At 30.6% G+C, this 16,495-nt stretch overlaps 2 protein-coding genes across 3 annotated transcripts; one reads left to right on the forward strand and one right to left on the reverse strand.

The window, feature by feature from the left end:
- The first annotated feature begins 1,161 nt into the window (after window positions 1–1,161).
- On the forward strand, window positions 1,162–9,238 carry Ent3 (equilibrative nucleoside transporter 3). The gene is made up of 10 exons (XM_011643850.2): window positions 1,162–1,583; window positions 1,929–2,083; window positions 2,328–2,456; window positions 2,554–2,628; window positions 2,842–3,065; window positions 3,304–3,415; window positions 3,558–3,728; window positions 4,053–4,240; window positions 4,480–4,720; window positions 5,040–9,238. The coding sequence occupies exons 1-10, from the start codon at window positions 1,162–1,164 to the stop codon at window positions 5,441–5,443; spliced, it is 2,121 nt and encodes a 706-aa protein (XP_011642152.2). The 3' UTR covers window positions 5,444–9,238.
- Window positions 8,441–15,448, reverse strand: LOC105430334 (serine/threonine-protein kinase dyf-5). Of its 2 annotated transcripts, none has more exons than XM_089077619.1 (10): window positions 15,288–15,448; window positions 12,704–12,990; window positions 12,336–12,457; window positions 12,039–12,251; window positions 11,539–11,886; window positions 11,222–11,389; window positions 10,798–10,920; window positions 10,479–10,715; window positions 9,442–9,659; window positions 8,441–9,205 (listed from the first exon to the last, which is right to left on the reverse strand). In XM_089077619.1, the coding sequence occupies exons 2-10, from the start codon at window positions 12,857–12,859 to the stop codon at window positions 9,093–9,095; spliced, it is 1,698 nt and encodes a 565-aa protein (XP_088933745.1). In that variant the 5' UTR covers window positions 12,860–12,990; window positions 15,288–15,448; the 3' UTR covers window positions 8,441–9,092. The 2 variants fall into 2 exon arrangements, with proteins under 2 accessions (XP_088933745.1, XP_011642149.2); XM_011643847.3 differs by having other exon boundaries at window positions 10,443–10,715.
- Window positions 15,449–16,495: the final 1,047 nt, after the last annotated feature.

A 16,495-nucleotide genomic window follows, 5' to 3' on the forward strand; every position in this document is an offset into this window, starting at 1 on the left:
CCTTGATTTGTTTTTTATAATTTAACTAATGTATAACGCTGGTTGAAATAGATATTTATCTGAAATTTGACAAAAATGAGATAAAAAGCCCAACGCAGAAACGGAAAACAAACTTATAGTCTCCCCGTAGAACGTTTCTTTCCTTCATGTTTTTGATGATCGATGGATGCCATCTTCATCCAACTTTAATCTCGAAAGTTCGTAACTAAATTCATAATTTGCTTCAATTTGCTATTGTCGATAGAGTAGATTATAGATCGAAATTTATCGAAATTTTATATCAAATAAAAGAAAATCATTTTATTTATGCCTTTATTTGTTTTATAATTATTAGATTGAATTTAACTCTTTAATCTATCTTTCTTTCTCTCTCCAATAGCCAAATCTGCAGAGACAGATTTTGAGCCGAGTGCCATCAACCTCTGTGATGGCAGAAAAGCAACAAGTTTCAAACAGGATCTATAATACCTGACGATGTCGACAAATTACTGTCCGAAAGTATGACAAAGCTTGTTAACTTTCGTGACAGATTACTAGATATTAAAAGAAATTAAAAGAAATATTAAGATATTAAAAAGAAAAACTCTGGCCCATATTCTAAATCTTCTTTTATCGATAAAATTGTCACGAATACATGTGATTTAATATTTAAAGTTGCTCATTGATGACTATATTTCTTCTGACAAACTAAATGAGAGAAATTTCGAAAGAAGAAATATTTTTATTATTGCATTTATTAACACATTATAACATCTAACGCTTAATCTTTTTTTGCAACTGGCCCCGTCTGCTATTTTTTACTATATGTAAATTCTGCCACTCTATTATACACGTATAACTCTATTAAACTCTATTAAAAATCCAAAATTACATATCTTTTAGTAGTCACGATCAGTTATGCTCTGATTATATCGATTTTTCCTTCATTCGATTTTATTAGATTTTATTAGACATCGTTCCTTGTCACGAATTACCGCTGATGCGTATAAAGCAGATTGAGTACCGAGTATCAAGCATCTGAAGCCTCGCATCGAGGATACATCGAGGCACCAGGCACCAGGCACCAGGCACCAGGCACCAGGCACCAGGCACCAGGCACCAGGCACCAGGCACCAGGCATAGGGCACGAAAATCCGGCGCGCGCAGAAATCAATGCCGTAAATGTCAAAGCATGCGCTCGAGGGTAAGGAAAAGACTTGGTACGCAGTGCGAGGAAATAAATATCGTAGTGATCAGGTGCGTGATCAAATCATCCCTGACCATTCCGGCGGGCAGGAAGCGAATACTCGCGCGCGCGAGAAGCTCGAAACGCGGACACGCGTCCGCGTACAATGGACTAGAGAGAGCTCGCTCGAGTACCAAGTCATCCGTCTCTTTGAACTCTCCTCCTTCGCGGATTTCTTCTCCGGCAATATGGACGAAAATCTGAGTCGGGGATATGTCCAGCTGGGCAAGGCCAGAGGAATGAATGAGTTCAAATTCTCGAACGGATTCAAGCATCTCTCGCCGCCTGTCGACAAATACAACTTCATTTATGCGGCTTTGATTATCGGTGGCATAGGCTTTCTTCTACCTTACAACAGGTCCTGCGACACATTATATCTGTATATCTGTATATATGCCGTTGTACATGAATGTTGTTAAACAAAAATTAATTAACAAAATTAAGAACCTTTAAAACCGATACTACTATAGACTTTGTATTTGCCGACACAAAATCTTTGCTGTTTAAAGAGAATCGATAATGATAATTAATTAGCGATGTCAGTTATAAACCTTCTCTGAAACTTTTGTCGATATACTTCGTAATTTTCTGCAGCAAAAAATAAATTATAATAACAAATTAAGACAGAGTGACTGAACTTTGCGTTTAATTTGGACTAAGATCTTGCTATTTATACTGAAAATTGTGATATTGTCTGTTACAGTTTCATTATAGCGGCGGATTATTTTCAAGCGAGATATCCGGGAACCACCGTGATTTTCGATATGTCTGTTGTTTATATTATTATGGCTTTCTTCGCAGTCTTTGCAAACAATATCTTAGTTGAGACCTTGTCGCTGAACACGCGAATTACATTTGGTAAGACACATGGAGATTGTTATCAGTTTGTTAATCAGTTGTACGTTAATCAGATATTGGAATGAACATGATTTTGCGACATGTATCTAATAATACAGTTTATTTAAAATAATTTAATAACAAGAATGGATCAAAATGTATCAAACTGTAACGCAGCCACTCTAAGAAAAATTTGCTGGAATCGAAACATGTTTGATGGCAAAATACTCATAATTATATACATAATTTAATTTTTAATTCTTAGGATACCTGGTCTCCTTTGTCATTCTCAACTTCGTAGTAATCTGCGAAATTTGGTGGGAACTTTTCGGCGTTGCAACTTCTTATACCGTCAATTTAGTTGCCGTCGCTATAGTATCGCTTGGTTGTACAGGTACAGTTAAAAAACCAATAATAATTTATTCATCAATTATTAGATAATAGAAGGGCTGACAAAATTTGATGCTATTATCTTTTGCACGACGTTACAGTTCAGCAATCGAGTTTTTATGGATATACATCAATGCTTCCTAGTCGATATACTCAAGCTGTGATGACCGGAGAAAGTGAGTTTCCATTTCATTTCACTTTGAAATTAATCTTTTATTAGATCAAAAACTTATTTTAACAAAATGTTGAAATTTAAAAATTGTAAAAAATAGATTTTTTGCTAGTATTTTAATATACATATTACGAATGACAACTTGTATGTTTCTTTTAATTATTATGAAACATGCTGTGCATTGCATAAAATAAGATATTTTGTTACACGCTTCCAGGCGTCGCTGGTTTTTGGGTGTCGATGAATCGAATAGTAACAAAATCTCTACTCGACGATGAACGTGGCAACACATCTATGTTCTTCATCGTAACGAATATGACGATTTTATTATGCTTTGTGTTACATCAAGTGGTACAAAAGACCGATTTTGTGCAATTTTACATAACTCTATGTCAGGAAAGAAATCGAATCACATTAGAACCAACGGAGGATGTCGGTCTGGTACGTGATCATATTGCGTGATTATATTGCATGATCATATATACGTGATCACATTCTTTATTTATGTAAAAATTTTATTAGAAAATTGAAGAAAATGTCAACAAATATTTTGAAAAAGGACCCGCGAGTTATTTAATTTTTTTCAAAATTATCTAAATGCGTATTGATCGAGGCACAATGAAGATTTATCAGTGTATCAACTTTATAATCAATTTATATTTTTATCTTTATTGAATAGATGGATCCATTAGATCAAGTTGGTGATCCCTCGAAAGGTCAGTATGGAGTATTAAAAATTCAAACTAGTCCGTTGGCTACAGAATCTGCGAGTGGGAGTGCTGATTTGAATGGTAATTAAACAATTAATTTCCAGTAGAAGTAGTATAGAAATGATATCGAATTTCGTTGAAGGATTATTTTCTTCGGATTGCTTAAAAGAGAAATGTCATTGCTGAAGTTGTCAAAATAGTTATAAAATTTCGATTGTTGCAGCGACCGGACAGTATTCTGCATTCTCATTTAGTAATCCGGTATATGAACCTAGCGCTCCTTCAGGCAATCCACCTGGTAGCGCTGGACCCACTTACAAGGTTGAAGATGTCGTGATTATGAGAGGAGCCTATGGAACACAAAGTACAAGTACACCATGGTCCGGCATAAAAAGTAAGAATATCATTCATTGTTTGTCATTCATTATTGAAAAATTTAAACAATTGAGTTATTTCACACACACGCACACACACACACACACACACACACACACACACACACACAGACAGACAGACAGACACACACGTTAATGCATATATATGTATGTATATACATTTTTAGATATTTTGTATATAACGCTATTTTTTAAATGATTGTATGAAATTCATGTACAGATCTTTGTGGAGGAAAACGATTTATCTGTCATTCAATATATAAAATATTTTAGAGTTTTATAATTCATAGTCAAAATTAAAATAATTAATAATCATTTTTTAGGAGGTTTGCTCGCAAGACTCGAAGTTGCTAAATTAATCTTCCCATATATGACCAGCATTGGAGTTGCTTACTTTGTAACGCTCTGCCTCTATCCAGGAATTGTATCAGAAATAATATCTTGTAAATTTGAATCATGGATGCCGGTTATTTTGATGACTGCCTTTAACGCTTCTGATTTGCTCGGCAAGGTATCGTTAATTATACAAATCGTCTATCACAATTTTCCTGTTTTATTTCTCTTTATATTTAATTTACAGTTTTTATTATTCAAATTTAAATGGATAAAATTTAAAATGTTAAGATAGTAACTCGTAAAATTATATATATATTTATATTACCTTTTAAAAATGAAAATGGAATAAATAGAAAAGCAAGATAAAAATATTTTTTATCAAGATTACAATAAAGATAACTTGGTTTCTTGCAGGTATTCGCTTTAATACCTTATGAATGGAAACGTACTCAGTTGCTTTATTTCTCCAGCGCACGCGTTATACTTATTCCTCTATTTCTACTTTGCGCTATTCCACGTGGTACTCCTATTCTATCTGGTGAAGGATATCCGCTCTTATTTTCTTGGTTACTTGGCCTTACAAATGGTATAGTTGGTTCTATACCTATGATCCAAGCACCTAGCAAAGTACCAGAAGAACATCGAGAACTTGCAGGTATATGTCATAAATATAAATTTCGAAATGTTGTGAAAAGAGCAGAACTGATCAAGAGGAAAGAAAGAAACGACGCAATATATGTTACTGGCACCTGACGAATCAGAAGATCGATTCATGAAAATCTTTCTATTTCAAGATTTATAATTTTTTAAAATTGTTAATATTTCGGCGTTTTATTATTTAACCACTTTGTTTTACCAAGAAATTTATTTAAAGATTGAAAATACTATTTAAGAAGTTTATTTGAACATTAAGACAATTATTAATCGATTTATTTATTTTATAAAATAAATTCTAACATTATATATTCTATTAGGTAATATTATGACATTGTCGTACACCACCGGTTTGACTATTGGATCGTTATTAGCATATATGATGGATGCTTGTCTTGGACCTCCTGTACAAGTCAAGGACGTGTGTTCGAAAATGACAAAAGCTCAAGTTGGTCAACTTTCGACAACTTCATTTGCTAACATAACAGCAAGCGCCCTAACGACTGCGATATCTTCCTCTTTACCTACTATTGAAAGAACAACGGTGGTACCAAAGCCGAAGACTACCGTCAATGTGGTAACCACGATCATGATGTCAACATTATTGTCAAACAGCACCGTAAGCTTACTAAGCGATGGAGGATCGCTAGACGCGTCAACGACGGCCTTACCAAAAATCTTGGCTAATGTCACTTTGACGAGCAATGCGATCTTGCAACATTAGGATGCACACGTTTGTGTGCTGTGTTAAATCTGGTGCTTTCACATAAATATATGAAAGAAAAAGAGAATACGCGCGTGTATGTATTTGTGTGTGTTTATGATTGAGTAAGTGTATGTGCATGTTGAAGAAGATGATTTAAAAGTTGAAAAGTTGCTATAAGGCTGAAGTATTTAAATTGGTTAGACTTTTAAAAATTGGTGTATTAAAAATATATTTAATTTTATTTTTTGTTATTGCTAATTGTAACATTTAATATCGCTCACATGTTTTATATATATATATATATATATATATATATATATATATATATTGTTTTAGAATTAGAATTAATAATTTGTTTAATTATTCCCGTGTATATATGTAAGTATTACCTTTACAAAAACAAAAAAGATGAAAAATGATATGTAGTTCTGTCACATAATTCAATAAAAATCTAAATAATTTGTGTTATCAAAGCATGTGATATCCAAAAAGCATTTTTAAATATTTCAATCAAAAAATTTTATAAAAAAGACATGAATCTTGGAAAAATAAACACTAAAATAATGTAAAAAATGTGTTAAAAACAATGCATGGACGTATATATATATAAATCGCGCACAGTCCAAATTTTAAAATTACTCATGAACAAAAAGTGTAGATATATCAAAATCGGAATTAGCAATAAAGAAGAATAAAATAAAATTGACTTTATGCACCAAGCTAATAATAAAAGTACTATAATTCGTTGAGTGTATGTTACAAATTCTGCACGCAAAAATTCAAAGTGCTCCTGCTATTCTTGTAAATTATACACTAGTAAACATGGTTCATGATTGAAAATTAAATTTTGCATTTAACGAGGATTTTCATTACGACATTGTTTTAGATAATATTTATTTACGCATAAACTATGTAACATATAGTAGAGTATTGTCTTTAAAATATCTTTAAAATACCAGATTAAACACATGCACAAAGAAATCGAGATAATTATATATGAAATATATAATTATATGAAATATTGGGTTTAGTGAACAGTTTGCTAAAGTTATATGAAGTTTTGAATATTTATTTTTTATTAAAGTGTGCCTTTTATTTCACATTGACAAATCACTTTTCTGAATGTCTTTAAGAATTGTGGTAAAATTGTTGTTATTCTTTTGGTAAAAAATTATGCGTTGTACTTATTCCACATATTGTTTTATTTTGTTTTATTTTATTTATTGTTTTATTTTTATTATTGTCTTAATGCATAATATTGTTAGACTATTTATGGTTGACGAAATGAAGAAATTTTTGCTGATAAAGTTATTATAATATATATCCTGTCAAATTGTTATATGCATTTCCATGTGTGAATAATTGATACGTAAATATAAAATATGTATATTTATATGATACACTAGGCATCATAATTATTTTACATTCACTAAGTACATTCTTTAGATGCATTTCCAAAGCAAAAAGAAGAATAATCATATTATTATAACTTGGAATAAAAAAATGGACAATATCAAGCAATAATTGACAACCAAAAAAAATATATATATATAATGTATATAAATACAAAAAGATTGCTTTAACTTTTATTATAGATGTAATTTTAAATGAACTTAATCTTTAATTTATCATTGACTTCAATAAATTGCATTTCATTCGTAATTTTATAATTTTCATCTGTAAAATAAAAATAGAAATAATTTTAATAAACGTAAAGTTTTGATGAGCACATGAAATTATGCACAAATATTCATTTAAATATTTATATTTAAATATTTATTAATTTTATAAAATGTATGTATAAAAAATGCTATCAAATATAGATATTTTGTGATATTTTGTTATATTTATTATTACGATATTTGGATATGCGATATATTGTTACGTAGTATTCATCTGATGAATGTGAATGTGAATTAAGATATTTATGATATCAGTGCAGTTAACAAAGGAGAAAGACTTACTTTCTCATCTGAAACGTTCTCTCTTTTACCCCTCTAATTTCATTATTCGTATTATCTGCTCAAAACATATCTGATGTTATGTAGGAGATTGTAATCAAAGTAAAAGTTGTAAAGTTAAGCGATATAATTAGTGATATAATAGAAAAAAAACATAATCGATTATGCGATTGAGCAAATGTCTTCAATTTTTTTCCTCTCAATTTTTAACGTATGTCAAAAGATATGATCATGAGAAACAATTGATTTCATAATTGTTTAATTGTATATATTAATTATGTTAACATAGTCTTATTATTAAATGAATAACTTATCTCTAAAGTTAACTAATTATTCCAATTATTCTAATTATAGAAAACAGATTGTAGTAATGATTCAATATACATGCGTTATTCATAAGCGACATATCAGTTTTTTCTTAAAGTTTATATATGTACATATTATATATATGATTATACGCAGAGTGTGTGAAATATTCTTTTGCTTAATGTATCTCCTTTCTTATATATACAATTTTAAAGGCGAAAAATGCTCTGTAAACCAATATTTCAAGGCTAACGCGTTTAAATATTTTATTCTTATGTCATATAAAGTAAAAGAAATTTTAAACTATATATTTTTTTTTCTTTTTTGTATTAATATCAAATTTATTTTAACAAAAATGAGAGAAACAGAGCTTCATTTGATATCAATCTTCTAATAAAAATTTTTATTTCTACTCTTTCATGATCTCTTAGAGAAAATGGGCATTGCCTGCGTGAGAAATTTATCAATATTTATAATATCAAGAAAAAGTTACTTTTTTATTAGATATTATGTACCTAACATCATTAATATCTTCGTAATTCTTTTTAACTAATATAAAATATATTTGCACTTACCTTTTGAAGTCTCTTGTTCTTTAGAGCGAAATTTTTTCGCGTGATTTTATTCTTTTGAATTAATACGAGAATCGCATCAATGTTTTTGAGAAAAATAAATTATAATTTAGATAACAAAAAAAGATATAAAAATGTCGCATATAATGTATACAATATAATAGAAAAAATGCGTATTATTTGTTATACATATGTTATATTTTTCATTCTAATAATGCCATATTTGCATACATGTATCAGGCGTGATACTTTGATATTGATTCTATATCGAATGAATATATATTATTACCAATTGACGTGCTTTATAATGATACTGCGTTCTATCATCGTGTTATTATGAAATATCGCAAAGAAATCACGCCGCATTGGATAATTAATATATACAAACAATTGCGTGTGTATTTGTACACATACATACATACATACATACATACATACATACATACATACATACATACATACATACATACATATATTATCGCATTTTGAAAATCATTCGTTTCTTAAAAAATTAAGCCTTTTCACACATGATCAACTAACATGGACGACTTATATATAAATATCTATCTATATAACCGATTTTGGAATTTTGATCATGTGAGAATGCTATACAATTGGATAACACACCGTGACGATTCCATTTTCATGTGATATTATATGTAATTAAAATATGACTTTACGTTCGTAAAATTTCACCATGAAAAAGAATACGTTCTTTCTACTTGTGTCTCTGTCATAAAGGAACGACAACATCGTTCTATCACAGTTGAAATTTGCCTAGGCTATGACAAATTATCGATTTGAGAAGAACGAACCTTTCTATAACGGTCATTTGAGATATTTTGCTGCCCAATCTGTTCGGCCATGAGGCCCGCTGCTGGCTTTCGTGTTGAAAACGTTTCCAAACAAGTTTGGTTGAAACATAGGTTTATTGGTAGTTTCTATCGAAAAAATATATCATATTAACTGATCTATATCAATTTTCCCTATTTTCAATGTGTAATTGTAGCAACTACATTGTTGCTTCAAAAATGTTTAAAAGTTTATTCTTCTGAAATAAAAGGAAGCAATTTTTGCATTGCGATATTAGATTAATAAAAAAAAAAAATATATATTGCGCCATTTTTGAAGCAAGAATGCAATAGCGTGTATATAAGTACTTGTGTGAAGTACTCACTGATACTTTGGGTACCATATACGCTGGGATAAGGTAATCTCAAGCTTTGTTCGGCAATATAACGATTTCGCGCGAGAAAATGTTGCCTTGTTTGATTCTCAATGTTATTTCTAGGTCCCCAAAAGGACTCTGTAAAATCCTCATATTTGTTGGATGTTGCCTGACCGATGAATCCATTCAATAGCAGTTTAGATCGGTTGATATCGGAATCCTCATTTCTTGAAAATGAATAATATGAAATGAAAAACATTATATAAATAATAGATGATAAAAAAGTCACAGAACAAATTAATAAAAACGCATAGATAGTTTATTCCGTATATTTTGAATTTACATAAGAATTATAATAAGAATCCAGTACAATATTATTAAGTATATATTTGTTATTATTCATGGATTTTATTTTGAAAAATTTTTAGTTTTGAAAAATTGTTTCATTCAGTACACATTTACTGCCATCCAATGAATGCGATAAACATGTTGTCGAAATTTCGATAATCAGTACAATAATTGTCAAGATATATCGCAATGTGTGTACTATATGTAGCGCGAGTGATCGTATAATGTGATTTAGCAAGTTTGCTGTTATCATAAAATATTGAACAAGATATTCGGCAAAATAAATCGATAAAACTCGATACGGATACAGAAGACGTGTAGTATGAAGAATTGAATTCCGAAAAATTTGACAAATTGCTCCAACAATGTCAAATGATTGAACAAAGATATTTAAGGAGATATTCAATGGAAATAAAATTTTTGATAATATAGCTGTCGAATCTTGCATAAAATTAATCAAATGAATCGATATGTAGGCAATCATATCGCGAAATGATCTTGGTCGAGAGTGATTCATTCTGTACGGCATAAATTTGAACATATTTATCAAATACGCGGAAAATACATTCCATCTTATTTGCAATTGTATAAAAAAATGGCCGATTATTAATATCGCGCATGCGATAAGAATTTTTTGGACTGGATTTCGGAGCTTTATGTACCTGGATGGCAAATTTGTGCTCTGGCCTGCGACATACCGAGCCACACTGAGGTAGTGTTGTTTCGCCGAAACTTTGCGCAAGTTTTTCTGATTGGATTGATTTGACTGATTCCACATCCTCGATGGTGATTCCTTCCATGGTGGTAGCGACCAGTTCACATTGCCGTGCAAATTATCAGATTGCTGATAGTTGGCATTCCAATTGGCACGATTTTCTTTATACACACGATCTGGGATGAGCGTCGCACTTGAGTTCTCCGGGACAACTTTGCTTCTGAATAATTAAACGATTACGCATTAGGAATAATCGATGCGTGATATAACGGGAGAATGCTTAGAAAAATTGCACAATGTACCCTAGAAGTTCAGTAAAATCATCTTCATCCCATTTGGAGGCATTGCTATCGCGTTTGCGATTACTATGATTGGGCAGGACCGCCGGTTGCTGTTGTGGTTCAATCAGCATCTTTTCAGGTGCTCTGAAAACAAATATTATAGATTTCAATTCGTGTATCTAATATATCTATTATCATTAGTTATATATATATATATATATATATATATAAATAAATATATGAGTTCGTATTTTCATCATTGCAATTAATGATAATAGATATATTAGATACACGAATTGAAATCTATAATATTTGTTATATATATATATATATATATAAATATATGAGTAAGGTAATATGTTTAAGTAAGTAGTAAGTAATATATATATATATATATATATATATATATATATATATATCACAGTAGAGTGTTAAGTGAGTTTACCTCGATTGAACTAAACTATTGACGACAAGATCATCCTGAGAGTAATCATATTGTTTAGGTGCAGAAGGTGGAAGATTTATTTTATTCATAACAAATTCTCGTTGAGATACAACACCAATCTTTTTACTATTAATGATACGAGGATCGCCGACTTGAAAATACGGATACCTAAAATTAATAATCAAGATGTATATAATCTTGCATATATCTAATTTTAATGTAATAAGCTTCGTTTTATACGTTTTATTTATTTTTTCACATAAAAACTTATTTTCTCTATGCTATTCGCTACTTAAAAGATTTATTAAACATCTTACCTGAGTGACTGCTGTGCTGTTGGTCTCTTTATAGGATTCCATTGTAACATATCTTCCATAAGAATGACAGCCTCTTGACTGGCATTTGGTATTAAAACAGCCAACGACGTACGCGTAAAATTCGGAAATTTGAAATTCATAGCCGCGGCTAATTGGTATCCCTCTGGCCAATCTTCTTTGTCAGGCGTACCAATTACGGAACATATTTTAAATATCTCGTCGATCTCACTTTTGCCAGGAAACAGAGGTCTGAATGTGTATAACTCGGCCATTATACAACCGACTGCCCAAATGTCAATTGGACTGTTGTAAGTCGTTGAGTGTAGCAACACCTCTGGTGCACGATACCTGTACAGATGTTTATCAACGAATTCAACGAGATTAATCGAATATATTTGCGTCGAGAATTATTCGCGTAGATTACCATTGCATAAAATTCTTTCGTTGTTAGTCAATGTTTCCGCGAGTTATAGCTATACTAGTGCAAAATTATACCGTACCATCTTGTCGATACATAATCCGTATATGGAGGTCTCGATCGGATCTCTCTTGCTAGCCCAAAATCAGCAATCTTCACTAATTCAGGACCCATACATAACAAATTTTCTGGCTTCATATCACGATGAAAAAAACCATGTTTATGCATAAAAGCGAGACCTTGCAATACTTGATACACCATGTTTCTTATTACCGGCTCGGGAAAAAGTTTATCTCTGCGATTTGAAAAGAATTTCGAATAAAATATATATGATTTGAGTGTCTGTAAAAGATCGATTGACAAATTGCTATCGATATACCTATCCTTCATTAGTTGATAGAGATTCTCCTTCATGTATTCAAATACAAAATACAGCACATCATTCTCTCGTATAACTTCTTTTAGTTTTACGACGTTTGCGTGACTAAGTTTTTTCAATGACTGCAATGACAAAAGAGAGAAAATGATCATAATTATTTGTCGATAATTGTTGATTTGCAACTAAAATATATAATTGAGAAAGGAAGAAAACAATAAAGTTATTTTTATATATATTTTTATATTTCACAAATTTCAGTTATAATTTAGCACATGTTCTTCATATATTTCTTTTTATGATTTTGAGAGAATTTTGTTGTACAAACCCTACATAGATTTTGTATAGTCTTTTATTAAATTTAAAGATACCTTTACTTCTCGCAGATTCATAGCCTCTTCCCAAGAATAATACTTTCTCTTCATTCTTTTTATAGCGACTTTTTCGCCCGTATCAATACGTTCTCCAAGAACGACAGAACCAAAAGTTCCATCACCCAATTGGTTTAAAGTTATATATCGATTCATCTTTATTATTCAGATACTTGGAAATTTTTGTATCATTTGATCTTGACTTATATGTGGCGCCCTTCGGTGTTATAAGAAAGGCGTACTTATACACTGCTGCATTCGGCAATCTTGCATGTTCTTCGTATTTGCTGTAATGTTCGTACAAGTTAATATTAAAAAACTTACTAGTCTTTTTTCAAACATTTTTGAAAAAATTATACGTGTATATAAAATTAAAATAATTTTACAAAATGGCTTGTAGACCGAGAAAAACTAGTCTTAAGAAAAAATCTTGTATAATTAAATTCTATAAGAGGTAACAATTAACAAACTAACAATTACTTACTAGATTATCGATTTATGTTAAATTTTCTTTGGTAACATAAAGTTTTACAGACAATTTTTACTTAAAATTCTATAAATTTGATTTCTTATTACAATTAATTTTATATCATATAACATCTTTTTAAATAAATTTAAATTATAAATTTGAACGTGCGTGTGTGAGAGAGAGAGAGAGAGAGAGAGAGAAAGAGAGAGAGAAGTAAAAAAATCTATTTACATGTTTATATGTAACTTCCTGTTACAACATTCAGATTTTAATTTTTTGCAAAGATGAAACTATCCATAACTATGCAACTATACATAAATATGACATATGCTCATATAATAAAGTCTTGTTACAATGAATACTTGGTCATATAAATGAATACTTGGTAATCCGAAGTATTGATTCTATAGTAAAATGAATATTTGATAGCAGCTATCCTCTGCCATAAGATTTGAGAACAAGATGATCAAACATTCATAGAAAATAATTTTTACAGATTTGCATCACTTTTAATTTGATATCACATAAAAAGTCGTAGTTGTGATATCCGAATACGAATCAGGGAATTCGCATACGAATTTAAGACCACGAGTAAAATAAATTATTTTAGACGAATATTTCTATGTACATTGAATTTATCTGAATTGTACAACAAATCCAAAATGCTTTACACTATTCTTTCACGTACTCTACGATAGTCACAGATCTTATCTATGTACAACATAAGGATCAGGAGACAGTAAGTAAGTGTAATCTAGGACATGAACCGTATATATGTCGCGCTGAGATTAGCATTTTCTTACGTGTTCTCTCTCTCTCTCTCTCTCTCTCTCTTTCTCTCGCATGCGACAATCTTCGTGCGGAGATTGCCAGACATGCAAGAATATAGATTTTCTTGGATAGCATTGCTCGACCTAATCACCGACCAACTAATGTAGAACCAACGAGTGTGTCAAAATTTTTTGTTCTGAGCGGAAAAGGATATAAAATTTTGAATTCTTTCTTTCTCGAGTTTTGATGCAAATAATCCACAAATTGGAATATTGATCTTGATATCAAATTTTTAGATAAATTTGATGAGAATAAAAAGACTTTTTCATGACGCCTAAACATCAAAATATTTATACAAATAAACATAAAACGTTAGTTTCTAAATAAACCATAATAGAATCTTGATTTAAAATTTAATTACAGCGTAAAAAAGTAAAATATCGTGATAAACGTACGTAAACATTAAAATTGAATTTTATTAAAGTCGCATTTATTCACCATAAAAGATAAAGGTATAATATAAAATAGCTGCACTTCTCAAATTGCCAAGTCAATATCTTTTAAGAAGATATAAAAATGTTAATCTGGATTCATTTTTCAAAAATTTAAAGCATTATTTTATGTATATATATATATATATATATATATATATATATATATATCTCAGGACCAATAAAGTCATATCGATAACAGAGACTCATAGCATATATGATCAGGACTAAGGGGGATGGGGGGGAATCGGGGGGATCCAGATTCGATCTCTGGCTGAGGTGATATTTTTTAAATATAAAAATTTCTTACAAGTTTTCGATTATTATTAAAGTATTAATGAGAAATTAGATATATGATGGATTACTCCATTTTCAGATCATAAGTAAACAGCATGATTATGAACGAAAATTTGGAAATGACTTTTATGAATTTATTTAATTAAAATAAAAAAATAGGCCCAAGGCTTAGGATTTTGCCCTACCATATAGACGATACCACGAGTCTCTATCGTCTGTATAATTCCGATAAGCTTTATATTCTTAAAATAATTTATAACTTAATAATTTTCAATTTTGTCTACGATTATATAAATTTTTTCAAAAATTGAAGACACTCGTTCTTGCGGTAAAAAGCGGTAAAAGTTTACACCACGCAATCGTAGTTACAAAATAGCTTAAAAAAAAATTTATATCCAGTTTTCTTTGCCTGACATAAGACGTGCCATCAGTTACTAAATAACCAGTCCTAACAACCGACGACATAATCGTAGTCACCGAAGTTATATTGGAAGATGGATGAATCGATTTGTTTCAATCTCATTGTTATTATTAATTACAATAAAATTATACTCACAGACCAAAAAGCAAAAATAGAGAGACTTCTTACTGGACTGATTCGACTGTTACGTATTTAATTATCTTCTTGCGTAACTGTCACATTTGCAGCAAACTATCAATCGAGCGACCACACGGCCATACTTCGCAGTCGCTATGGATACGGATTAAGTCAAACCAAGTTAAACTGTCGCGCTGCCGGCGCCGCGCCGAGCGCGTCATCGATATCGCCATCAATCGGTATCGATCGGTATCGATGTTAACGGCGCGCGATTCGAGATAAGACATTTTCGTTCCTTCTAATTATTCTAGCGTAATTATTTCAATTGTTAGTCTGGAAAACATTTTAGTATATTTCAATCTTTTAATTTACGCAAAACGCGCAGTTCATCCAAATTCATATTTTAGTAATTTCAATAATCTATATTGCATTGTTTTCATTTATCTTAATAACTTTTAACATTCTGCAAATGAAATAAAGAAATAAAAATATACATAACATTTTATGTAACGATATCGATAAACCGAATGAACTTTTGCCTTATTCGCTTTCTCTCTCTCTCTCTCTCTCTCTCTCTCTCTCTCTTTTTCTTTCTCATATATTATACATTGAAGGATAGATTCAGATACCGAATGTATCATTTTATTGCGTGCGTTCAACGGAACAAAGCGATCAGTAAGCAGTCAGTGATTATAGGTCTTTACTTTAGATTCCTGAATTTAAACCAATTACGATAATTATTATTGATGAACTATTGTACCACCATTATGTTTTCTCTCTCTCTCTCTCTCTCTCTCTCTCTCTCTCTCTCTTTTCTCTCCACTGATTGCAGCTATTTTTGTTCATTGAAGTTAGAACCTGCGCTTAAGTAAGTATAAGATATGACTATATTTAATACATATTTATATATTCATTGTGCGTTACATTTAATTTTTAGTCCAAATTTTTGATTTCCAAAATTTAATATTCATTTTTAATATTCCTGTATATAATATTTGCTCCATTGTGCGTAGACCCTTAAACAAGAATAAAATAATATTTGATACACTCGAATGTTAAGACCATTGCGCATGACAAAATTTTAGTCATAATTGTAAAATCGTAAGCAAATTGACCAAGATCAGAGTTTGTTCCTATTCTCCTCACAGTCCGAAAATAATCGACTGTGATTGATCAATTTACTTAGATTTTACAATTACGGCTAAGATTTTTTTCATGCACAATGG

Source organism: Pogonomyrmex barbatus, unplaced genomic scaffold, assembly GCF_055798465.1.
Source record: "Pogonomyrmex barbatus isolate J1 unplaced genomic scaffold, ASM5579846v1 scaffold2, whole genome shotgun sequence".
NCBI classification, from domain to species: Eukaryota; Metazoa; Arthropoda; class Insecta; order Hymenoptera; family Formicidae; genus Pogonomyrmex; species Pogonomyrmex barbatus.